This window comes from Desmodus rotundus, chromosome 5, assembly GCF_022682495.2.
Source record: "Desmodus rotundus isolate HL8 chromosome 5, HLdesRot8A.1, whole genome shotgun sequence".
Classification (NCBI taxonomy): Eukaryota; Metazoa; Chordata; class Mammalia; order Chiroptera; family Phyllostomidae; genus Desmodus; species Desmodus rotundus.
This window is the reverse complement of record NC_071391.1, coordinates 103,119,628-103,143,143: the sequence shown is the minus strand read 5'-3', so window position 1 is coordinate 103,143,143 and position 23,516 is coordinate 103,119,628. Positions and strand designations below refer to the sequence as shown.

Here is a 23,516-nt window from a genome sequence, read left to right as displayed (position 1 = left end):
TGGACACTGACACTTTTTGAGGACAGTTGGCTTCTTGGTGGGACCAGCTGGGTATAGGGCATGGCTTTGGTCTAAGCCAGCTTCCAGCCCAGTTTCTCATCACTGCTGTCCTGGATGCTGTCTGTCTGTCCCAGGGATGGAAATTTGGTGGTCACCACAGGAACCCCAGGTTGTGGCCCAGACTCCAGTAGCCCCTCCATCCTTCCATCTCTCCCCAGGTCAGGTTCTTGTGGTGAGAGGAAGAGAAGCAGGTGGCCTTTCTCAGATCTTATAGGCCCCCATGGATGCTATGTTGGGAGCTAGACTCCAAACTCAGCAGAGGAGCAGCCAGAATGGCCAGGAGGTAGTATGGCCCCTTGCATTCCCAGAACACCCTCTGCTCTCCCACCTCCCCTCCTGAGCACCTCACTCTTGGAGGCTCCCTCCCTCTGCCAAGGATGTTGAATCTTCCCATCTCTCTCTGCGGCCACTTTCCAGACCAGCCAGTGGTCCTCAGGCTTGGGGACGAAGCTAGAGGCTATCACTCCATTCCTGGGGAAATATCGCCCCTTTGTGGGTCGCTGCTGCCAGACCTGCACCCCCAAGAGCTGGGTGAGTAATGTAAGACTGAGCCCCACCCTCGGAGCTTGGGGTATCTTGGTTGTGGGAGCCATGGTTTCCCTTATGTCCTTCCAAGCTTGGCCCTCCCTGCCCATGCCTTTGCTCCTGTCTTTCAGGGGATGGAGGCACTGGTACTGGTTGTGTTGTTGGCCTGGGACTGGCTCGCAGCCCTAGGAGAGTTGGGTGGGGAGGTGCAGAGGTGCCTGAGAGAACAGTGTGGCTAGAGAGCTGGGATCTGCGCATGCTTGCACGGTGCTGTTGTTCATTTTGGGGGACCCGCCCCCTCAGAGTCACCCAGCACTCAGCACAGGCTTGAGGTCTTCCTGTGTGTTCATGCCTCACGTGCTGGTACTGATGAGACCCACAGTTCTGGTGGAGACCTGGGCCATATGTATGTTCTCTGCGGTAGATGAGAGGCCTCAGAGACTTTAATATGGCCCTGTCCAAGTGGCTGGTGCTGTGGAGAAGGCAGCCCTTCCGTTTTGACCACAGGACCCTGTTTCCTGAATGAGCTTCAGGATCTTTGGGGAAATGCTGTGCTACAGTCCTGTCTCCTGGCAGGCACGATAGTCCATCAGGCAGAGACCGCAAAGACAGAGCAGGGGCTTTCCTTTGCTGGTTTGCAAAGGCCCCCCAAAGTCACGCATGCTATCCCTGCCCCGTCTTGGGCAGGAGTCCCTCTTCCACAGAAGCATAATGGATCTGGGCTTCTGCAATGTGATCCTGGTAAAGGAGGAGAACACCAGGTAGTCAAAGGCAGGGGTGAGCAGGGCCCTGAGGGGTGGGGCTGCTAGGACCCTTCTTTGTGGTGTCAATTTCTTCCTTCAATGGGAAAGAAGTCCCCTGCCCTTGCTGCACACCCACAGGCAGGAGAGGCAGGGATGGGCAGAAACTCTCCGGTAGTTCCTTCTGTTAGCATTTATGGGCTGCCCATTGTGTGTCGGTGCCCCACTCAGCGGGAGGGGGTGGGAACGAGACAGGTGCTTCCTCATCCTGCTCAGTGATAAGCCAAGCTCAGGTGTTCTCAGGCCGTGGGACTGGGGTGTGATCCCTTCCTCATGGACTATCCTCCGTGGGTCCTAGTGGGAGGTAGACCCTCTAAAAGATCTTCACCCTGTTTCGGGGTCTGTGCTCAGGTTTCGGGGCTGGCTGGTTCGGAGGCTCTGCTACTTCTTGTGGTCCCTGGAGCAGCACATACCCCCCTGCTGGGATGAGCTACAGAAGGTCATGGAAAGCACTGGGTGAGGAGGCAGGCACTGGGGTTGGGCTGGCACTTCTAGGATCCTTGAAAGGATGACAGAGGCTCAGGCAGGGGTGGTTGAGTGGGCTGGCTTCTAGAATGTTAGCTTTGCCTAGGTCCCTACCTTAAAAATGGAGGGTAAAGACTGGAAGCTGTGCCCTGGGGAGGCTATGGGGTTAATGGAAATGACCTGAGTAAGTGGTGCCCCAGTCTGACACCACTTCCCCTACACCGTAGTGTACAGAATGTCATCGCAGGAAGGGCCCCAGGTGGGGCTGGGGAAGGCCAGGTGCCCGGCCTTGTGAAGAAAGAGGTACAGCGCATCCTGGGTCACATCCAGGCCCCGCCTCGCCCCTTCCTGATCAGGTAACTTTGTGCTAAGGGACACATGCCCCTACAGCCTTTGCCCTTCTGGAGAGTGGGTGTTGACTGGGCTTGGGAAAGGATTAGACCCCACACACACTCTGGGGAGCCAGATGGTGTGTTACCAGAGGGGCTGAGGGAGCCCCTAATCTGGACACTGAGACCTTTTGAAGACAGCTGGCTCCTTGGTGGGACCAGTTGGATATGGGATGGGGCTTTGATCAGAGCCAGCCTCCACCTTCCAGCCCAGTTTCTCACCACTGCTGGCCTGGGTGTTGACTGTCTTGGGGGTCACTCCAGGAACCCCTGGACGTGAACCAGACTCCAGACCACCCTCCATCTTTTCACATCTCCACAGGTCAGGTTCCTGTGGAGAGAGGGAGAGGGGCAGTGGTGACTGGTTCCCTGATCTTGTCAGCACCCAGCCTCCCTCCTGCATCCCTCCTACTGTCACCACCTGCTCCCTCTCGCATTTGTCTGCACAGTCAGAGCTCCTTCTAGATGCAGGTGCTATTCCAGGGGAAGGAAGGGTGTGCAGGTCAGAGGGAACAGAGATACACATGGCTGCGAGAACAGCACCTGGAGGGGAGGAAGAGACTTGCCAAACAGGGATGAAAGGGGGAAAGGAGCCAGTCTTGGGGGGAGGGGTGCACGGATGGTCAGAACAGTCCCACTAGAGTGAATAGCGTGAGCTATGGCCGCAGGGAAGGGCCAGGTTTGCTCATGAAGCCGAGGTGGCTGGAAGCTGGCCAGTGAGCTCTTGGGGATGAAATGAGAGGTAGAAGGGACCAGATACACAAGGTTGTACAGGAAGTTTGGATTTTGATTTCTAAGTGTGGTGACAAGTAATGGAAAGGTTTTAAGTAGGGAATGACAGCAAGATTAATTAGGATCAAGAGTAGAGAACAGAAGGCCATCTGGGAGGCTGATTTGTTAGTCCAGGAGAGACATGGTGATGGCTTGGATAGGAGGTGACAGTAGAGGTTGGACAAATGGATTGAGAGACCAATGTGAAATTAACGGGACCCACTGATGGACTGGAGGTCAGGGTGGGGCAGTGAGGGAAAAGGGGAAGCTCACAGGCGAACTGGTTTCTGTCTCAGTACCTGGTGGTGTGGATAGAGGGTGCCGGTTCAGGAAGAGTGAGTTCGTCCCACAAAGGATGTCTTGGATAATAGAGTTTCAGATACCTGATGTGCTGGCGGAGGCACTTGTTTATGTGAGTCTGGAACTCAGAAGGGAGGCTGGGGCAAGAGATGTGCATTTGCAGAGCGTTAGTACAGGGGTGACGGTTAAAGTGAGGGTACGGGTGAGTTGTGGAGGGAAAAGGGGCACAGAGCAGTGTGTGTCAGGCTCAGCTGTCCCGGCAGAGCTGAGAAGTTAACTGAGGAAGGATAGAAAGTAGAGGAGGTTGGTGACTTTGACTGGCTCTCCACACAAAAATTCTTTTAACTTTTTGAGACTTCCAGTCCCCTGCCCTGGCCACCTTTATACTGGACGTTAGCCCCTCCTGGTGCAGCTTCAATTCCAGGGCTCATCACGATAACAACACCCCTATGAAGGAGTCATTGGGCACAATTGGTTCTGTTTGAACCCAGCAACCTGCCTTCTCTGTGTCGGAGCAGCCAAACGTTGCTGAAGGAGAAAATACCATGTGGACCTGCTTCCTTCTGAGTGCAGTTTTCCAAGGGGCAAGGCTGCAGTCCAAACGGCCCCTTCTGAGCCTTCCCCCATCGGCCGATGGCCCATCTCGTGCCATCAGACGAGGGCATGCTGCTTGTCCGCCACATCATGCTGCCTGCATCTACGCTTCTGCTCTCATTTAAAGCCAGTCCCTTTCAATTTTCCTCTTTCCTTCTTTTATCACAAAATCCTCCCTTTTTGTTTCACCTTTCCCAGCAATTTGCAAAGAGCAGGCCAGGTTATGCCTGGAGAGAGTCTTAGTCTGCTAATCTCCTTTGGGGTAAACTGGGGCAGGGAGATGTTCTGAGGCTAATGTGAAGCAGCTGTACCAGCAGGTCTTCCTGGGGGGGTACCAGCATCCCACAGGCCTGGACTCTGGTGTCAGGCCTGCCTGCCAGTCCAGCACTTCCTAGCTTTCTCCACTACTCAGCAGTTTCTGTAACCTCTTTGAGCCTCACTTTCCTCTTCTGTAAAATAGGGACTGTATTGGAGGCCCTCTGAGATGCTGGGGGGGCCTGCCTTGTGGGCAGTGCCTGCCACACCTCAGACTGGTTCTTGCTGCTCTCCAGGCTGTTCAGCTGGGCGGTGCTGCGGTTCCTGAGCCGCCTCTTCCTGAATGTGCAGCTCCACAAGGGCCATATGAAGATGGTCCACCAGGCTGCCCAGGCGGTAAGCCTGCCCTCCAGTGGGATGCGGTGGTAGGAGCAGACCTTGGCCAAGCCCTGACTGAGGACCAGCCCCGCCCCCTGGTGGGAAAACTCCCCTACTCTTTGATGACCTTCTTTTCGTGTCTCACAGCTCTGCTCCAACGGGCTTCCTCTGAAGTCTTTTCATGGTCTTAACAACCATTACACCAGTGCATTACCTTAAAGGTTGTCAAAAGAGCACCTCTCCTTTTGGGAAATGTGCTCTGAGGGAGAACTGCACAGCCAAACCCTTCGTCCTTCTGTGGCTGCCCTGGGTCTGGAGGCGCAGGGTTTCAGCTCCCTGCATCTTCAGGGTGGAGACGGGTTGGCACTTCCCTCTGGCTTTCCCCAAGCAGGGCTTGCCTCTCGTCCTCCTCTCTACCCACAAGTCACTCCTGGACGGGCTCCTACTGCCCTTTGTGCTGCTGTCCCAGGGCCTGGGTGTGCTCCGTGTGGCTTGGGACCCCCGTGCCTGCTCCCCCGTCCTCAGGTAAAAGCTGTGTGGCCCTACACATACATGGCAGTCCCCAGGCTGGGGCAGGGTTATGTGGGGATGCGGGCGGGGGTGTGCTGGCAGCAGCTCCCGACAGGCCCTCTTCTTGGCCCCTTAGTTCCCAACCTCCCACCAGTCCAGCCTGTGGGCTCAGATGGTCAGCTATGGTTTCTGGGGCCATGCCTGGCCTCAGCATGTTCAGGCAGAATCCAGGCTGGCCCCGTGTGGGCCAGCATTGTCACTAACCTCCTGCTTGGTCCCATCTCCGGAGCCCCTTCCCTCATCAGGCTCTGTCTGCCCTGTGTCCCAGAGCTCTGCTGAGGAAGCTTGGGGGGATTTTCCTGCCCCCAGAGGCCAACCTCTCCCTGGACAACTCTGATGGGGTTCTTGCAAGGGCTCTGGTCCACGCGGTGAGTGCCCCCAGTGGTATTTGCATGGGGCCAAGCCAGGGTATAGGTGCCTAGTGCTACTCTGGCCTTGCTTGATACCTGCCTCTGTCGCTACCTCCCCACCCCTATCTAGGTTGTGGAGCAGCTGCTGGTCAGCAGGCAGCCCCTACTTATCTTCCTGGAAGAGCTCCCTGGGACACAGGGCCCTTGGCTGTCAGCCCTGGGCCAGGCCTGGCTGGGACTGGTGGTCCAGGCAGTCCAGGTGGGCACTGTCCAAGATGCTATGCTGGTGCCAGTGGCCGTCACCTATGACCTGGTTCCAGATGCACGTGATGCACACCATGTGAGACCCTCCTGCCCCTTGGGACTCCAAGTGGATACCATCTCCAGAGAAGAGACACTGTCTATTGTGTCCAGTGGCTGAGTGCCCCGCAGGGCTCGGGTCAGGGTGGTGCCAAGGAGTGTTCCCCCACAGCCATCCTGTGGCACCTGCCGCGCAGGTGCTGTCATCCTGTTTCATCCTCCAAAGACCCCACTAGGGAGGGATTCCTCCTGTTTTACAGATGAGAAAATGAGCTTAGAGAGGTCATGGTCATGTACCATTTGCAAGATAAAGTTGAGCAGAGAGCAGTGCTCCAGGCGACCCAGTTCCCTCAGTCCCTTTCTCCCCACAGGCCACGGCCCCGCTGGGGCTGTGGACAGTAGCTCTGGCTGTCGTGCGGAGCCTGCGAGGCTGGTGCTGCAGTCCCCAGACCTGCGTCCGTGTGCACCTGTCCCAGCCCTTCTCCCTGCAGGTACGGAGTCTGTTGGGCAAAGCTGGGAGGACCTGAGGTCTGTAATGGGGCTTCTGGCAGCCTGGCCCTCACTGCCACTGTGGGGATAGCCTCACCCACCTGTGAGCTGTGTACAGGTTTCCTGGTGGGCAAACAGGCAACCTGAGAGCTTTGTCCTGGACAGGAATACACTATCAATGCCAGAAGCTGTTGGGGCAGCAGGCAGACCCTGGAGCAGCTGCTGCAGCCCATCGTGCTGGGCCAAAGGTAGGGGCAGGGGAGGGTGTGAGCCCCAGGGCATGGCAGGTGGTTTTCCAGCACAGAGCCACAGACATCTCCAGCTCCAGCTTCCCCTCACCAGATATTCTGGGTCATCTAGAACAGTGCCTGGGACCCCTCCTTGCCTCTAATCTGAGTGTGGGAAATGGCAGAGGCTGAAAGGAGCTGGGGTACAGGACCAACTCTGCCCTGAGGCTAGGCTGGCCTGGGGAAACACTTCTGAGAAAGCTCTAGGCTTCCCCAAGACTGTCTGTAGGCTGGCTCCTCCCGTCCTGTGATCTGCCTCTCTCCCAGTGCTGTCATCCCGGACACTGAGAAGGAGCAGGAGTGGACCCCAGTAACTGGGCCCCTTCTGGCCCTCAAGGAAGAGGACCAGCTCCTGGTCAGGAGGCTGAGCCGTCACATCCGGAATGGTGAGGGAAACTAGGTCTGGGCCTTTGGGGACAGTCCTGAGCTGTTCCTCCTCTCTAGGTCAGTGGGTTGTCAGAGCCCTCCATTCCAAATGGGTCTCTGCACCTGACCCTCCCTCCTGTGTGACCCACTTGTGATGTGTGAGGAGTGTGGCAAACAGGGAGAGCACAAGGGAGCCCTAATGAGTGCACACAGATGGCTGCCTGAGCCACAGAGGATAGCGTGTAAGGACAGATGCCAGGGTCTAGGCCACCTACCCAAGGTCACCCTGGCCCTGCCTTGGCTCCCCACGTCACCTCTCTGAGCCTGATCTCCTGAGCTGTAAATGGGGTGACATTGACTGAGTGGAACAATGCATGAGGGGGCTCCTACAGAATGATCGTTACGACTGTTTTCTCAGGTACCCCTCTGTGGCAGAGGCTGTGGGTTGATGGGTAGGCCTACAAGGCAGGAAAGGTCCCCAAACTCCCTGTCTCAGCACATTTGACAAATGCCAGTTCTCCACTGGAAAGGGTGGCCTCCGAGGACCGGGCAGGCCTGGTTTCCCCTTCCCTGGGGTGGAGTTGCTGGGGAGGTGGGAAGGTTGCAGCCAGGGAGGCAGGGGACTGTCCTTGGCTCAAACACGGGGTGATGGAACCAGCTGCTGGGCCCAGGCCCCTGAGCGAGCCACGTCCCTCCACCCCAACTGCAGCCAGCGTGGCAAGCTCTGCGGTGATGAGCACAGCCATCACGGCGACGCTGCTGCTGTTTAAGCATCGGAAGGTAGGCAGTGTGGCAGGGGAAGGCAGGGCCGGGGAGTGGTGTGGCCCTGCTGCTCAGCTCTGGCACTACCCACCCAGGGTGTGTTCCTGTCTAAGCTCCTGGGAGAGTTCGCCTGGCTGACGGAGGAAATACTGCTCCGTGGCTTTGACGTGGGCTTCTCAGGTCAGCTGCGCTGCCTGGTACAGCACACGCTGAAACTGCTGCGGGCACACGTGGCTCTGCTGCACATTTGCCAGGGGGACCTGCTGGTGGTGCCTCGGCCCAGCCCAGGCCTCATGCACTTGGCACGCCTGAGCTCTGAGCTGCTGCCTGCCTTCTTGAGTGAGGCCGTGGGTGGTGAGTTCTGAGGGCCCAGGAGTGGGTTGGGTGTCGGGTTAGGGGATGGCTTCCTTCCTCACACCCTGCCCCCTCCCAGCCTGTGCAGTTCGGGCGCTGCTGGCAGGCAGAGTGCCGCCAGAGGGGCCCTGGGAGCTGCAGGGCATCGAGCTGCTGAGCCAGAAGGAGCTGTACCACCAGGTCCTGCTGCTGCTGCACTTGCTGCCACAGGACCTGCTCCTGCTGCAGGTCAGGCCTCCCTCCAGCCCCCTCAGACCCAGGTGCCGCTTGGTTGTAGGCGGGGCTGTGTCTGCCCTGCCCGCTGCCTGGCTCTCCTGAGGCCACAGAGATGCCTTTCTCCCCAGCCCTGCCAGTCTTCCTACTGCTACTGTCAGGAGGTGCTGGACCGTCTCATCCAGTGCGGGCTCCTGGTTGCCGAGGAGGTAGGCAGAGCCACTGGAGACAAAGCTCCTGCCTGGGTCTGGCCTCCCTCAGCCTCGCACCCCGAGTGACAGCTGCTGCGTGCATGCTGTGGGGACTGGAAGCCTGGGTCCTGCCTGTGCAGCACTGTGCCTTAGGACTTGTGTCTACCAGCCCTGGGCCCGTGTGTGCATCATGACGGGTCTGCACAGTTGTACCTCTGAGGTTCTCTGCATGCCTCCTGCCCCCACATTTCTTGTCCATAGGGCTGTGGCCCTTGAGAGTGGGTGCCTACTTCCTCTCACCCTACAGGTTGGCTCAGCAGGTCTTGTGTGGGCTCCTAGGTCTGCTTTTACTGGTCGTACCTCTATGTGCCTGGCCTGCCATGTACCTGATCTGGGGGACTCAGGGCTGAACACTGGCCAACCTGGCAGGGACTGATGGCTCCTCTGGCCCCCAGACCCCAGGCTCCCAGAAGGCCTGCGACACAGGGAGACAGCATTTGAGCGCCAAGCTGCTGTGGAAACCGAGTGGGGACTTTACTGATAGTGACAGTGACGACTTCGAGGAGGCTGAGGGCCGGTACTTCAGGGTGCGCTGGGAGAACCCTGACAGGGAAGGAAGCAGTAGGGAGACAGTGGGGCCTGTCCTCACTGGCCTGTCCCCCTCCAGCTCAGTCAGCAGTCTCGCTGCCCCGACTTTTTCCTCTTCCTGTGCCGCCTGCTCAGCCCACTGCTCAGGGCCTTCGCACAGGCTGCCACCTTCCTCCACCAGGGCCGGCTGCCTGACTCAGGTGAGGCCTGCACTCCCCTGGCTGTCCTCAAAGAGGGGCTGAGAGCTCGGGGCAGGGCTCTGCCTGTGCTGGGCCTAAGTCTCCTCTGCTCCACAGAGTCAGGCTATGCGGAGCAGCTGTTCCAGTTCTTACAGGCCACTGCCCGGGAGGATGGCTTCTTCGGTGAGTCCCAAACAGCCAAGTGGTGCCCAGGAGGCAGGGCATTGCTGCCCTCTGCTGGGCAGTGCCAGCCCCACTGCAGGAAGGAGAGCTGCAGAGTGGAGAGGGCCACTGGGTGCAGTCTGAGCCCTGCCTTGGGTGGTTTCTTCTTCCAGCGAGAGGAAGAGAAGCCTGTGCCAGCTGCACCCACTAGAGCTTCACTTCTTCCTCTCATTCAGAGTGTGCAGACCCAAGTCTTGCCGTCAGGGCTGTCTGGACCTTCCGAGACTTGGGGGTGAGAGGCCATTCTCACCTTCCTCCTATCCCCCTGCTTCCACATGATAGACCTGCTCGGGGAAGCCCACCTGTGCCCACCCGGGGTTTTCCTCAGTGTCTCCCAAGAACAGGTGTGGTGACAGGAGTTGGAGAAAGTGGGATGGTTTTCCTGCCCCTCTTGGTTTCCCAAACCACTGCCTCAGTCTGCTCCCAGGTGGGGTGCTGGGGTGGCTTGAGGCAGCACTGTTCAAACCCTGAGGCCTAAGGCCAGGGGTCTCACTGCAGGAATCTCCCATGGTGAGTGCTCGCAGCCCTTCTCCATGGCACAGGTGCTGCAGCAGACACCCAGCCCTGCAGGCCCCATGCTCCACCTGTCCCCTACCTTCACCAGCCAGGACAATCAGGAAAAGCTGGAAGAGTTCATCCGGCAATTCATCTGTGGCTAGAACTGTGGGGAGGAGCCTGTGCTGAGACTTCTCAGCCCCAGAACATAGCTGAGTCCTGAAGCCAGAAGCCAGAGGCTGTTGCAGACCCTTGGTTGGCCAATAAAATTGTTGAGGTTTAATTGTCTCTTAACGCCTTTTGCCTTCTCCACCCTGTGGTGTGATAAACGAGGGGACTAGCCTGGACAAGTCCTCTTTCCAAGCCAAGCAGTGTCTTTTAGTGTAGGTTCTCAGTGTCTGCTCTCCTTCCCCACGCCATGACAGTGCCCTATCTTGCTCCCTGAAACAAACTTAAAAGACAAGCAGGAGCCAAGCTGCTGGTTTACCCCGAGAAGTTTATTGAAGAGGAGAGTCCCACTTCCTCCTCCTCTACCTGGATGAGCAGCCTTGAGCAGGCTGGAACTGCACGGGGCTGAGCGGGAACAGGTGCCCCACCTCTTGTCTTGCGTCCAGGGCCTGTGGCAGGAGCCGTCACACCACCTTGTTGATAATGACACCCAATTCTTCAATCTCACACTGGACCTCATCGCCCTTCTGCAATGGGGTGGCCGCAGGTGGTCAGTCCTCAGCCTGACACACATCTACACATACACAGGCCTGGGTCTCTCAGGTCTGAGCCAAGCCTGCCAGGTCTCTGGGTCTCTCTCCCTTTCCTCCTTTTCGCCAACCTACCTTGAGAAAGACTGGAGGTTTCCTGAATACACCAACTCCTGGGGGTGTCCCCGTCAGGATGATGTCCCCGGGATAAACAGTGACAAACCTGGGGCAAAAGGGCAGGTGAGCCCAGGGGCTGAGGTGGCAGAGCCAGGGATGGAGGGCTCAGCTCGGCTGCAGGTGACTGTGTAGGTCAGGGCTTCACCCCACTTACTGGGAGACCCAGGCCATCAGCTCTTCTGTCTTGAACACCATCTGACTGGTGTTGCTGCTCTGGACCACTTCCCCGTTCACCCGGCAGCAGATCTTTAAGTTGTGTGGGTCTGAAATGCAGAAACACCGCTGTGGGGCTCCCCTCCAGGGAGAGGAAACTTGGCAGTTTTCTGCCTTAAAAAGGAGGACATCTGCCCACAGCAAAGGCTGGCAACCGCAGGTGTGAAAGCGCCGGCATCTGTGAGGCAGCAGGGGAATGGCATGAGCGGGGCGGCACACCCCCTGCACCTGACTGCCAGGGGCGGCCCCCCAGTAAGTATCCTGGCTAACCACACGTTTATCTTAACTTTCGTTTTACTCACACAAAGGCACCCTCTAAGAGCAGCTGGAACACGATCTGACTTCACTGTTGACTGACTGAACAAGGTGTGAGGCTAAACCCCCCAGACACACCCCCAACCTGAATGGCTATGCCCTGCCCTCTGCACCACCCTCTTCCCGCCTGGCTCCTGGCGTCCCTGCTAGTAGCCACTGCGGCCTTGGTCCTGTCGGTCCTCTCCAGCTCCCTGACTGGAGAAAATGCATGGGTTTTGTGATGGTCTCTGTGATGCTCAAGGGCCAGCTTTGCTTCCTTCCAACCTAAAGACTCTCCCAGATGGTGGCAGCCAGGGGAAGCCCGACCACCCATCAGGGGAGCACTGTTCTTGTAATGCACTTGATGGATGCAGATTCACCACCTCTGTGGCTGCGGTCTTGGGGGTGAGGGCATGTGCTTGTGGCCTGGTTGAGACGTGCTCTCTAAGGAATCAGTGAAAGGCAGCTGGGGAGGGGGCTCCACATGGAGCTGTCCCCACACTTCCGCTTCCTGAGTGCTGCTATTTCTTTGCTTTGACATCCAACCAGAGCAAGGAGAGTCATTATGGGGGCTGTCAGAGACCTACCTGCCACACTGTCCTTAGTTACCAAGGCAGGGCCCAGGGGACAGAAGGTATCAAAGGTTTTTCCCAGCAGCCACTGCTTTCCATTGCGTCTCATTTGCCAGTCACGAGCACTTACGTCATGTGCCACAGTGAAGCCAGCCACGTAAGCCATGGCATCTGTGGCCTAGGGGGGCAGGGGATTTGGCCAGATTGGAGGTTAGGTCACAGTGACACCAACCCCTATAACAAAGCCTTTATCCCACACTAGTAGCCAGAGCTCACCAAAGGTGTGAGGGACAAGGCAGGTGTCACAGGTGACTACTTCCCAAGGCCAGGGACAGTGGGTACCACCCTTTCAACCTCACCTTGATGTGCTTGCCTTTCTTTCCAATGACCACGGCCAGTTCCACTTCCCAGTCCACCTCCTATGAAGCAGGAAAGGAGCAGTGAATTGCCTGGCCCTGGGGCCTGTTTGGTGCTGGGGGGCTGCGTGCCATGTCTTCAGGCCTGGGCCTCTAACAGTGGGGTCAGTTGCTGGCCCAGAGTCATAATAAAAACAGTGGATGGTGGGTGTGACTTGTAGACCCATAAACCTCGGCAATGGCAGGCAGCACCACTGGGTGGAGGCACAGTTGCCATGGTGACTAGAGGACCAACACTGGTCTGGGGACTTTAAAAGTCACTCTTGGAGCTCCAGTGGTGTAATCGGTTAGCGCGCGGTACTTATAAAAGTCACTCTTGATACTTTCAAAAAATGATAGATACCAAGTGATAATAGCTAACCCTACCGTGTGCCAGACACCATTCTAGTGCTCTAATGTATTAACTCATCTAGTGGTAAAAGACCAGCATGCCAGAATAAATGTGGGCAAAAGGCTTGAATAGGCGATTCACAAAAAATACATAGGGCCGCAAAAATGAAAACATACTCAGTCTTTCCCGAATCAGCAAAGTGCTGCAAAACAGACACAACCTAACCCTTCAACTGGCTGACCTTCTGAATGATCCAGAGCGGCTATGAGCACACCTGACCCGACCTTGTCTCTAGTATCGACCCCCATTAGTCAGGATCCCTCGGGGAAACGACTAATTCCAGGTCCAACACAGTACAAGATAATCAGCCTGGGCTATCTTGGACAGAAGCAGGGAAGTGCTCAAAACGTGACGGGGATGGGGGCCAACTTGAAGCCCCCACTGGCCAAACCAAGATCATTTGCATATTAGAAAGACTATAAATGGTGGATGACAACATGTTGGATAAAAATAAAAATCAAGAATTCACAGTGATACTAAAGGAATGGAGTTAAAAAAAAAAAAAGCCTTTGTTCACAAAATACCAGCTAATAAAGAGGAGAAGGCATGATAGAAAATCAGTTTTCTAACCCCAGTGCAATAATGGAGTCAGGTGAAGATGACCAGGGATCCTGGGTGAAAATGGTGGGGCAGTAAGATAGGCCCCTGGTCTCAAACTGCAGGTAGGTTATTACCAGAGAACTGTACCTTTACAATGGAGAGGTCTAGTGAACAGCGAGCAAACCAAATGATCAAACTATAGGCAGCTAACAGGAGCCTCCAGAGGGATGCAGTGTGAAGATACAGTATCTGTATTATATAGACTGTGTGTCCCTCCAAACCCTATGTAGAAACCTATCCCCTCAATGTGACAGGCTTGGGAGGTGGGGCCTTTGGGAGGTGATGGTCATGAGGGCAGAGCCCCCATGAACAGGATTAGTGTCCTTGAGAAAGAGACCCAGAGCGCTCCCTGGACCTTCAACCCCAGAACAGGAAGACACCATCCAGGAACCCGGAAGTGGCCCTCCCAGGCACCAAATGTAGCAGCACCTTGTTCTTGCACTTCCAGCCTCCAGAACTGTGGAGAATAAATGTTATTCATAAGCCACCCAGTCTATTTTGTTACAGCAGCCCAAATGGTCTGAGACACCTGTGCAGAACTCCTGACAAAATGTTTAACCTGAATCGAATCATGAGGACACGACAGGGCAGATCATAGCGTGGGACACACTAGGAGACGGCCTACCTGGACTTCAAACGTCAGCGTCAGACAGAACAGGGCGGCAGGCTGCGGTCAGAGACCAGAAGCCAGCAAAGTGCAGCCTGTGGGTGAGCCCTGCTCGCCACCTGTTCCCGCAGACAAAGCTTTCCCGGGACACAGCCACGTCCATTCATTTGCACGGCGGCCACGGCTGCTTTCACACTACAGTGGCGAAGCTGAACTGTTGCAACAGACACCACCTGGCATTGCAAGGCTAGCATTTACTACCTGGGCCTTTCTGAGAAAAAGCCTGCGGGTGCCTGTGGATCTGCAGGTTACAGGCCCGAAAGGGACATAACCAAGTACAATGTGTGGCCTTGTTTGATCCTGTGTCAACAAGAAACAACAAAACAGAACCCAAATTGAAAGTCCTCTCTCAGCTGGACTATACACTAGAGATTATTCCTGTTAATTTGCTTGGTTGTGACAATGCTACTATGGTCATGTAGGACATTGTCCTTATTCTTATAAGGTGCACACTAAATTTTATAACTGTCTACAGTGAAGGTATATTACTTTTACACTGCAAATGGGAATAAATGGAAAGCTCTCTCTGCTGCTAATTTTTTTCCCGAGGCCAGTCTCATTGCTGTATAACCCCCTGTATCACTCTCCCTGGGTTTCTGTTTAACGCACTGCTAAGCAACAGGTGGCTCCATAAGCTGGGTGCTGTGCACCCCTGTGACGGCCCCAGTGATGCAAGAGGGCAGTGGGAAGGCACCGACCTGGCTCTCAGGGGGGAGGACGATCTCATCGTAGGGCCCCACGATGGAGCTGGCAAATTTGCTAAAGATGATGGGCTCCTTTGGCACGCGCACGTTCTGTTCCTTGCAGTGGTCCACGTAATTCATGCCCACACACACCACCTTGTCTGGCCGTGTGACTGGAGCCAGGAAGGTCACCTCTGGCCGTGGAAGCACTGGCGGCTGGGCAGCCAAGGCTCTGCAGAGACCAGCGCAGGAGAGAGGGGCTGGTCGGGAGCAGGCCGGCAGTCCTGCTACAAGTTTTGCTGTTTAAAATATATTTTTAATCAGAGTTCATGTGAAAGTCAAGGCCAGCTATTATCCTTTGACATCAGAGCACTGTTTAATACCCGGTTGAATTTCTTTCCCCCACTGGGTAACACATCCATGTAAGGGAATTCAGAAGGTGCAGATGGGAGTGATCGAGAAGGTTCTTCTACCCCTTCTCCCAGTCCCCCTGCTCCGGCCTTGGAGACACACTGTGTCCTGTGCAGCTCTTCACAGCTACTCTATTCTCCTCTCCTCATTTTATATGAATGATAGCATACCATATACACCTTATTAAACATGTACCATATACATATTTTAAAGGTCTCACCATAACAATGTATCATGGCTGCATATCACTGCACCGTAGAGACACACCCCTTCCAGGGATATGGAAGTAGGCTCCAATCTTGGGAGAACATGAAGTTTAGGAGACATACTCTTACCCACACTGTGTGCTGTTCAACATTTGTAGTTTTGCCAGTTTAAAAGGTACAAATGGCATCTCAGAGTGGTCTTACTGTCCATCAGTACCTTTAGAACAGATGCCATAGGGCTCCTGGCTTCAGAGAAGTCCCTATCTAATCTAGCCCAAACCCAAGAATCTTTAAGAAAACTTCTTTGCTGTCGTCTTTCCCCCAAGAAGCCAAGAGTCCAATCAGTCCCCCTGCTTCCTAAAGTGCCACTTAGGACTGCAGGTCCCAGACCCCAACGGCAAGCAGCAATTTCACCCCCGGGGACGGCAGTACGAGGAAGTGGAGTTTTGTGGCCTTGGGATACCACTCTCCCTGGGCCTCAGTTTCCCCCTGTATAAACCGAGGCTGCTGTCATATAAGATTTCTAAAGCTCTGCATTGAGAGAATAGGTGAGAAAGGAAAGCTGAGGCTACCCTGCTCCCTTGCAAAAGAGCTACCTGCTGGTTCTGTTTCCCAGGGCCAGGGGGGCGGGCAGAAGGAGAGGGGAAACAGGACGACCACCACAGGGTGATGCTGTCCGCTGATTTACCTTCTCGCCACTGAGAGCGTGGACTCTCCCTGCTCCAGGAACTCCACCATCGTCTTGGGCAGTGTGGGGTCAAAGGCGTTGAGGTTGATGACGCCCCCACCATTCCCTGACTCCAGGCCCAGGTGAGGTCCCATCAGGTGGGGCGCCTGGAACTGCACCAGTCTCATGTGTCTGGAGGGCTGGGAGGGCCGCCGCTGAGCATGCAGCACAGCTGTGAGCAACCTTTTTCTACCAGGGAACAGCATCAGAGTCTATGGGGAAAAAAGCAGGTCACAGAGTACAGAGGGCGCTGGCAATCTTGTCAGGGCCCAAAGCCCCTTGAGCTCCAGCCCCAGTCCCTTCAAGCTCCAGCCCAGGCTCCTGGCACAGCACATGGAAGTGGTCTGGATTTGTAAGTTATTTCGCCCTCTTACACTTCATAAGGTGTTTTTTTGCTCAGTTCAATGCACATAATGAAACCAGTCTAGAGGAGCAAATAATTCATGTCAGGCTCTAAGCTAGGTGCCAAGGAGTCCAGCGTTCCTTCAACCAGGCTTTCTGAAAGCGTACACTACCTGGCACCATCACGGCACTGGCGCAAACAGTGTGGCTCAGACATACTCAGCCCTGCCATCCTGCTCACAAGGAAGACTGATGTGAACAGCTGATGCCATACGGCTCAGCAATGGGACTTCTGCTGTGACAATCAAGGGTCCTGCAAGTGTGATCAAGGCAGTGTGACGAAGTGGAGTTTTGTGGCCTTGGGTTAATCACCCAGACTGGGCCTCAGTTTCCCCCTTTATAAACTGAGGCTGCTGTCCAGGTGAGAAAGGAAAGCTGAGGCTACCCTGCTCCTTGGCAAAACAGCTACCTGCTGGTTTGGTTTGCCAGGACAGAGACTCGTCTAGTTTCTTAGGGAAGTGATGCTAAGTTGGACAGGGCTAAGATAAACAGGACTAGGAGTTAGATAGGAGTGGGGCACGTCACAGGCAAATAACCATCGGGGCAACAGGCTTTACACCTGCCACAAACATGTCTTTAAATGCCAGTTTGATCCTGTTATCCTCCTACCTAAAATGCTTTCCCCTGCTGATACCAAGCCATAACCCCCCTGTTCCACCTTCTAGGAGCAGCCCTCACTACCTCCTCAGAGAGTAAATATTCAGTTTTTCCTGCTGGAGCACAGGCTGCCTGAGGGAGGCTGCAAAGGGCAGGGCCTAGGTCTGAGAGGCATTGATGGGCTGTCTCATCTCTGGTTCTGGGGCCTCATCTGTCTCTTTTACTGTTGAGTTCACTGTTCCTGGCACACAGAGGCTCTTAGCCACTACTCTCGGCGGAAGCAGGGGCTTGGGCTTTCCACTCCTTGGGAAAGCGTGGTGATTGCCAAGCTCAGAAAGTGTGGCTGTGCCTTCCCTCTTCAAATCACCTAGAAGGTAACAACAGGGCTCAGACTTTGTTTCGAGTTCCAAGCTCCACTCAAAAACAAACCCCTTTCTCTTGTTTTACTTCTAACCTAAGTCTGGTCTCCAAACAGTCCCTTCCATAGCTGGTTCCTTGCTTTAAAAAACAAGTCTTATGTTCAGGCATGTGCAGGTAGTCCCAGACTCCTGGTCCTCACCCCAATGACTCAATCTGCCCTGTTCATCTAGAGATGCATTAGACCCAGGTATGCGCTAACCGCTGTGCTGGCTGATGAGTCTGACAAGAAAACGAGGGCTTGAGGCCTCCTGCCCTCCTGCCTTACACAGGCCCAACCATGCCACCGATAAAGCCTGTCCTAGCCGAAGTGCACACGCTCAGACGCTCCATCCGCTAAAATACAGGGTCTGCCACAAATAACACCCGTTTGTTTGTAACACCCCTTAGGTTACAAAATCCTAAGCATATAATTCTGTAACATAACAATATCACACTCAAGCGCACCACACGACACTTTGGGTGAAGTGTTCAAATTGCTGTCCATCTCACTCAAGACAGTCACGTACCCTCCCAACCACGCTCAAGCAGGTGTGGCTCCTGCGGACCCTGTATGTTCAACAGCAACTGCTCCCACTGAATGCCAGGTCTCATTTAAGTGCTTTATCCACAATGTCTGATTTATTCTGATAATTGTGGAAGGTTGGTATTGTTGAGTCTCATTTTATAGATGAAAAAACCAAGGTTTAGAGAAGATAAGGGATTCTCCCACGTTTCCAAGGAGGGAAAAGAGCTGGGATTTGAATCCAAGCTCAGGTGGTATGCAAACAAGACAATCCAGCTGTAGCTCACCCCCACCTCCACCCCCAGGGCACTTTAGCCCAGAAGATTGTGTGAGAAGTAGGGACCTCCAATCGGAGACCCTCTAGAGGCCCAGACACCCTGCCTTCTCTCAGCCATGCTCAAGGAAACTTGGTCGCCTTCTGGCTGCCGCCTCAGGGATAAGGCTGGTCACCTGCTCTCCAAGATAACCCGAGGCCACACTGACTGACTGCAGGTTGTCACCTGGTCCTACCACAATCCCCTCGGGCGGTGCTCCCCATTTTACAGGAGGTGGCACTGATGCCTAAAAAGGAGCTGTCACCTGCCAAGGTACCAGTCAGAAAGTGACCCCTGCGCTTCCGCGGTTACCGCTCTGCAGCAGAGCCCGAGCTCCACCCAACTCCGCCAAAGGGTGCCTAGGCAAAGACGCACGGCCGTGAGGCGCAAACAGCGACCAAGCATCGCAGCTTGGAGACGTGTGTGTATCTGGGACTGCGTCCCACCGTCCATCCACACGCACGGCCCCGTGGGCCAGTCCGTCGATTTCCCTACATGCTTAGCGTGGTCCCCTGCATTCAGTGGGCGCTCACGTGGGCCCGTCCGTGTGGTCCGAGGTCCAGTCCTGCCCTTGGCGGGGCGCCTCGCGTAGGGGATGCCCGCGGGCCGGCCTGAACCCGACCTACCTGGCCGCGGCGGCGTGTCTGTGGGGCGCCCCGACGCTATCCGACTAGGCTCGCGGGGCCAGGGTCTGGGGTTGGCGGGCGCCGAGAGACTGGTGTCACGTCGCTACGTCGCGACCTGCGCGGGTATTCCCGACTGCAGAGCGCAGGGCGGTTTGTCCAATAAGATGTCGGCAGAGGCGGTGCTCCGTGGTGACGCCCAATACGACGGCCAATACCAGGGCGTCCTGTTCCGGAAGGCACGTACGGTGGGGCCAACCAGCGCTGGAGGGCAAGTGGTCTGCCCCAGGGACCTTTAGGCCTGTGGGCTGGACCCGCGCGATCAGGTCGACCGTAAGCTACGCTCACAGTTCCGGGGAGCGAGCGCTTCTTTTTGCTGTGCGCCCTGTGCGCCCTCCCCTCCCCCTAGTCGGGTGCCTGCCTCTGAGCCGGCCGCCGTTTTTTTGTTTTTTTTTTTGATATGGGACGCTTCACGAATTGGCGGGTCATCCTTGCGCAGGGGCCATGCTAATCTCTGTATGGGTCCAGTTTTAGTATATGTGCTGCCAAGGGAGCACACGGACACCGTTTTGATGTTGGGCAAATTCAGTAGAAGAAACCGAATTATAGAGCGCTGGTTAACAAACACAAATCTCTGGCATGTTATTGAGGACAGGAGGGGATGATTGCACCCACTTTGCATACGGGGCGCCTGAGGCTGGAAGTGCTTTGCTCAAGATGACACAGGCAGTGAGGCGGGGAACCACTATTTCTGACCCCAGGTACTGCCTTTTACACCCATCTGCAGCAGCCCTGTCTTCATATGCTGTGTTGGGCTCAGGGCAGGATAGTGGGAAGCATAATTTCCAGCGTTAGAGGCCAGGCATTTTCTTGGAAAGGTGATTTAATTAAATCAGGCAGTTACAACCCAAGCTCTCTAGGCCTCTGGCAAATGACGACCTATAAGGGGCTGTGGGCAAGAGGGCCAAGACTTAATCAAGGGCCACATCATCAAGGGCTTTACTTGTCCTAGAAAGGAGTCTGAGTCTTCCCTAGCACACAGGCCACTGGAAGGTCCCCACAGGGGGATGCATGGTTAGATGAGCAGTTTTACTGTGGTCACGCCTCCAAGGAGAGGTGTCTGGGTGAGAGTGGTGCAGATGAGAGCGGTGTGGCTTGGTGTGCACTGGAGATGATGAGAGTTCATAGGGGGACAAGAGGTAGAATGACAGGCCCCGATGAGGACAAGAGGTGGGGGAGGGGAAGGAGGGACAAGGCTGCCTCCCAGGCCTGATAGATGGTAGACCATTCACAGAAATGGGCTCTGGAGGGACAGCAGTTCTGGGGAAAGGATGGTGAGCTCAGTTCTGGATGGGGTGTGTTTAATGTGCATGTGGGACATTTAAGGGGTCACTGCAGAGTGGGCAGTTGGAGTGTGGGGCTGAGTGTGAACAGGGGCATGCACTAGTGAACCTGGCACAAACCCCAGTCAGGAGACCCACCCTGTAAGGGTGGGCAGCACCAGAGCAGCAATCATTAAAACAGGGAGATGGGGGAACACATAACTTCGGCAAAAGTTAGGGAGCGGTGCCTGCCAAAAGCCAAGGAGAGGAGGACTTCTACTTCTGAACGAGATGGAGTAACGGGCAGGATTTATCCTTGCATGAAGCAACCAAAAAACCTCAAACAAATATCCAAAACAATGGTTTTCAAGAAACTGGACCTTAAGTAATGAAGAACAGTGATAACAGATAGGAAACAGATGAGGCCCCTGCTTAATTAATGCTTTGAAAGAGTGTCCAGGCTGTGGCACAAGAAAAGGGGACTGAGGTGGAGCCACCATCGCCCACGAATTGCAGATAGGGAGCTGAGGGCCCAGGAGGACCTAGGTGGCTAGAGTTTGCAGGACAGTACTGGGGAGAAGGCACCTGAGCAGAAAGAGAACTTGGCATTCTGTAGAGGCTCCCCCTCAAGTGTTCAGCAGAGTCCTCAGCAGTGCATGCCTGTGAAGCGGCTACCTGAGACTAGGGAAAGCGTCATCAAGAAGAATCAGAGGGAACAGTGCCGAGAGACTGCACAAAGCCAGGAACAGTGCCTGTTCCCCCTAGTCACACTGGAACAGAAACCGTGGGGCACGGGGTGGAGTACTTATGAAGGCCTTGCCTCTGCAGGGAGTAATGAGCTCTACACCTCACTGACAGATTATAAAATCAAGACCCAAAAGGGTCAAACTGTTTCCAAGTGGTTTAACTACATCACAGGCCAAGCTCAGTAATGTTTATAGAAGTTACAAAATATCCAGCAGCCAACAAGGTAAAATTCACAAGATCTTATATTTAAAGGTAACCCAAGTTTGGAGAGAAGCAGGAAAATATGACCCACGGTGAGAAGAATCAAGCATTTTAATGCAACTCAGAACGGACAGATGTTGGAATTAACGGGCAAGAACATTGCAACAGTTCCTATGACTATACTCCATCTGTTCAAAGTTAGAGAGATGAAGATATTTTTTAAAAGGACCCAAATCAAACTTCCATGGATGTAAACGACACTGTCTGAGGTGAAAAGTGCACTAGGTGGATTGATGGCAGATTCAATGTTGCAGAAGAAAAGGTTAGTGAATTTGAAAACAGCACTAACCTGTTGGAGCCCAAATTATCAACATAGAGGGAAAGGAGAGGCGCCCATTCTATGTTTTCTAGGCCTTTTAGAGACATGGAGTTGGTTTTTTGGCTGCAAATATGTGTGCCTACAAGAAAGGTGGTACTGTAGACATCCAGGAATGGGTCTGTCCGAAGAGGAGCACGCCCACAGACGTCACGGTGGCAAAACCGGAGGAGTCTGCAGTGTCGCCCAGCCTGCTGTTGGCTCTGTTCCAAACAAACAAGTTAAGGGCAAGATCTTGCCAAGGGAATTAATGCACACACTGAGCATCTAAGCACTCTAAGGGCTGAAATAGCTTCCTGAAACCTGTGGAGGAAATGATCAGGAAAAGAAGGAAGCCAAAGAGGAAGGTGCTAGGCTTCGCGGGAGCACCAGCCTGCTCCACCAAGAGAAACAAAATGGACAAACGGGTTCCGCGCTGTGAGAGCTGATGCACAGGGGCCTTGTGGGTGTCAGTCTTGGCTGGCTGGCAGTTGGCCGTCCAGGGCTGACCTGCTCTGTGGGGCCTTATTTTTAGTTTCTGATGTTTTACTGTATTTGGCTTTTCAAAATGGTGGAAAAGGACCCCCTGGCTTCATTGGCTAAGCTCCAGGGAACAGGATACAGCCAGAATTGCTCAGGAAAGTGGGTGGACAAGGGCTATGCTGGGGCGAGGCGGGGGTGGGTGTTCAGAAGGATGTGCCCTACAGTGCAGGCCACGTGTTTCAAACAGACTTTGACCCTGGTGCCTCTGAGACAGGGCTGGGCACGTTGGCCCCGGGCCTGCCTTCCCTCAGGTCTCACTGACGTCTGGAAAGCACGTTCCACCCCGCAGCTGAGCTTGACGTTAAGGGCCGTAGCAGTTGAGCATTTTTCAGCCAGCTAAAAGTTCCACAGCCCAGTTCTAACCAGCTTTGGGTAGAGTGTTGGGGGCGGAAGATCCTATGAATGGCTCATATAAGTGAAGAATCTAGAGACTGGGAGGAGTTTGCTTAAGGTACAGTTTAATTTTGAGCTCAAGGGCTGAACCCTGCCCCCCTTTCTCCCCCACTTTCTCAGTCTCCATCCCTCAGCCATCCCTTCTGCTCTGACTTCATTCTCATGCCCCCCTGCCGGTAACAAAATGGCAGCACCAGCCCCAGGACTTATGTCCCTGAAGCTTCAGATGTGAGGGAGCAGAGCCTTTCCCAGCGTTCCGGGCTTGGGTCTCCCTTGGCTCCAGGTGCCCACCTTGGCTCCAGGTGCCCACCCTCAGCCATTCACTGACCAGGAGAGCCACGTACCAAAGGGCTTAGGGCTGGCCTTGGAGGCAGCGTCCCAGACTTCCAGGATAGAGGGGAGGAGTGATCCCCACAGAGACTGGGGGTTACCACCAGAAGAGGGAGAATGCTAGAGAGGCAGCAAGCAGACTGATCAGCTGACCTTTTCCAGTGCCCCCATGCTGCCCCGGGGTGTCACGAGAGAGAAGCTCCTGAGGGAAAGGCAGGGCCATCTCAGGCAGAGCAGTGGGGTAGACATGGATCCTGCATCCACATGACGGTTTGATAATTTTCAAAGCCCGCCAAGAGAGCTGAGCAGCTGAGAGCTGTGCCTGAGGCCGGGTGTGAGAGCAAAGCCAGGCAGGGCTGGGGCAGGTGAGTTAGAGACTAGCTGAGGTTTCCTGGTCAAGAAACAGAACAAAAAGGTACCCAGCAGACGGCAGAGAGCCCAGTTCTAGCACTGATGACCCTTGGCAGTCAGGAGCTGTCAGGGGGAGCTTGTGGGTTGGACAGTCTCCTGACTGGGAGCTACACTACCCAAGAGAGGGCTGTGCTTGGCTGCCTCCTCAGGAGCCTGAATACCTTCCAGGGCCACACCAGGCCTCCTGCCATGCACGCTCCCATTACACCGTCCCTTCTCCAGGATGTCTCAGGCCTGGACAAGGGCTAACAAGACCTGGAGCCTCCCTTTGAGATACATGCAATTTCCCTATGTAAGTGGGCAGCGTATGGAAGAGGAGGGTGGAGTTGCTTCCAGACCCCCTCATCTTGGCCCCACACAGGCACAGGATAACTCCTGGCCACGCTGGCTCTGGCACT

General features: G+C 55.0%; 2 protein-coding genes and 1 non-coding gene across 7 annotated transcripts; 1 reads left to right on the top strand and 2 right to left on the bottom strand.

Moving 5' to 3' along the window:
* The first annotated feature begins 280 nt into the window (after window positions 1-280).
* Window positions 281-10,275, top strand: LOC112319420 (glycerol-3-phosphate acyltransferase 2, mitochondrial). Of its 4 annotated transcripts, none has more exons than XM_045184900.2 (21): window positions 281-343; window positions 478-591; window positions 1,273-1,346; window positions 1,737-1,841; window positions 2,078-2,206; window positions 4,456-4,555; window positions 4,929-5,062; window positions 5,376-5,475; window positions 5,588-5,797; window positions 6,129-6,248; window positions 6,412-6,494; window positions 6,801-6,919; window positions 7,609-7,679; window positions 7,757-8,015; window positions 8,095-8,243; window positions 8,360-8,437; window positions 8,875-9,006; window positions 9,087-9,207; window positions 9,304-9,369; window positions 9,585-9,640; window positions 9,951-10,275. In XM_045184900.2, exons 1-21 carry the CDS (start codon window positions 281-283, stop codon window positions 10,065-10,067), a joined length of 2,400 nt encoding a protein of 799 aa, XP_045040835.2. In that variant the 3' UTR covers window positions 10,068-10,275. The 4 variants fall into 4 exon arrangements, with proteins under 4 accessions (XP_045040835.2, XP_045040836.2, XP_053780843.1 ...); XM_045184901.2 differs by having other exon boundaries at window positions 7,775-8,015; window positions 9,951-10,147; XM_053924868.1 differs by lacking the exon at window positions 5,588-5,797 and having other exon boundaries at window positions 7,775-8,015; window positions 9,951-10,147.
* Window positions 10,276-10,384: 109 nt separating this feature from the next.
* Window positions 10,385-18,966, bottom strand: LOC112319423 (oxaloacetate tautomerase FAHD2A, mitochondrial). Of its 2 annotated transcripts, XM_024576724.4 has the most exons (8): window positions 18,820-18,966; window positions 15,920-16,170; window positions 14,630-14,846; window positions 12,217-12,276; window positions 11,873-12,035; window positions 10,933-11,041; window positions 10,737-10,824; window positions 10,385-10,598 (listed from the first exon to the last, which is right to left on the bottom strand). In XM_024576724.4, exons 2-8 carry the CDS (start codon window positions 16,162-16,164, stop codon window positions 10,536-10,538), a joined length of 945 nt encoding a protein of 314 aa, XP_024432492.2. In that variant the 5' UTR covers window positions 16,165-16,170; window positions 18,820-18,966; the 3' UTR covers window positions 10,385-10,535. The 2 variants fall into 2 exon arrangements, with proteins under 2 accessions (XP_024432492.2, XP_053781382.1); XM_053925407.1 differs by lacking the exon at window positions 18,820-18,966 and having other exon boundaries at window positions 14,630-14,913; window positions 15,920-16,049.
* Window positions 18,967-19,270: 304 nt separating this feature from the next.
* LOC112319427 (U6 spliceosomal RNA) lies at window positions 19,271-19,373 on the bottom strand. Its single transcript, XR_002976340.1, has one exon. It is a non-coding gene; the product is annotated as a U6 spliceosomal RNA (small nuclear RNA).
* Window positions 19,374-23,516: the final 4,143 nt, after the last annotated feature.

Excerpts from the sequence above, each read along its gene's own strand:
- LOC112319423 (XM_024576724.4), bottom strand. The coding sequence starts at position 16,164 with ATGCTGTTCCCTGGTAGAAAAAGGTTGCTCACAGCTGTGCTGCATGCT. Across the intron at positions 14,847-15,919 it reads ACGCTCTCAGTGGCGAGAAG|AGCCTTGGCTGCCCAGCCGC; the intron begins GTAAATCAGCGG and ends TGGTCTCTGCAG. Across the intron at positions 12,036-12,216 it reads AGAAAGGCAAGCACATCAAG|GCCACAGATGCCATGGCTTA; the intron begins GTGAGGTTGAAA and ends CTGCCCCCCTAG.
- LOC112319420 (XM_045184900.2), top strand. The coding sequence starts at position 281 with ATGGATGCTATGTTGGGAGCTAGACTCCAAACTCAGCAGAGGAGCAGC. Across the intron at positions 5,063-5,375 it reads GCCTGCTCCCCCGTCCTCAG|AGCTCTGCTGAGGAAGCTTG; the intron begins GTAAAAGCTGTG and ends CCTGTGTCCCAG. Across the intron at positions 9,007-9,086 it reads CTGAGGGCCGGTACTTCAGG|CTCAGTCAGCAGTCTCGCTG; the intron begins GTGCGCTGGGAG and ends GTCCCCCTCCAG.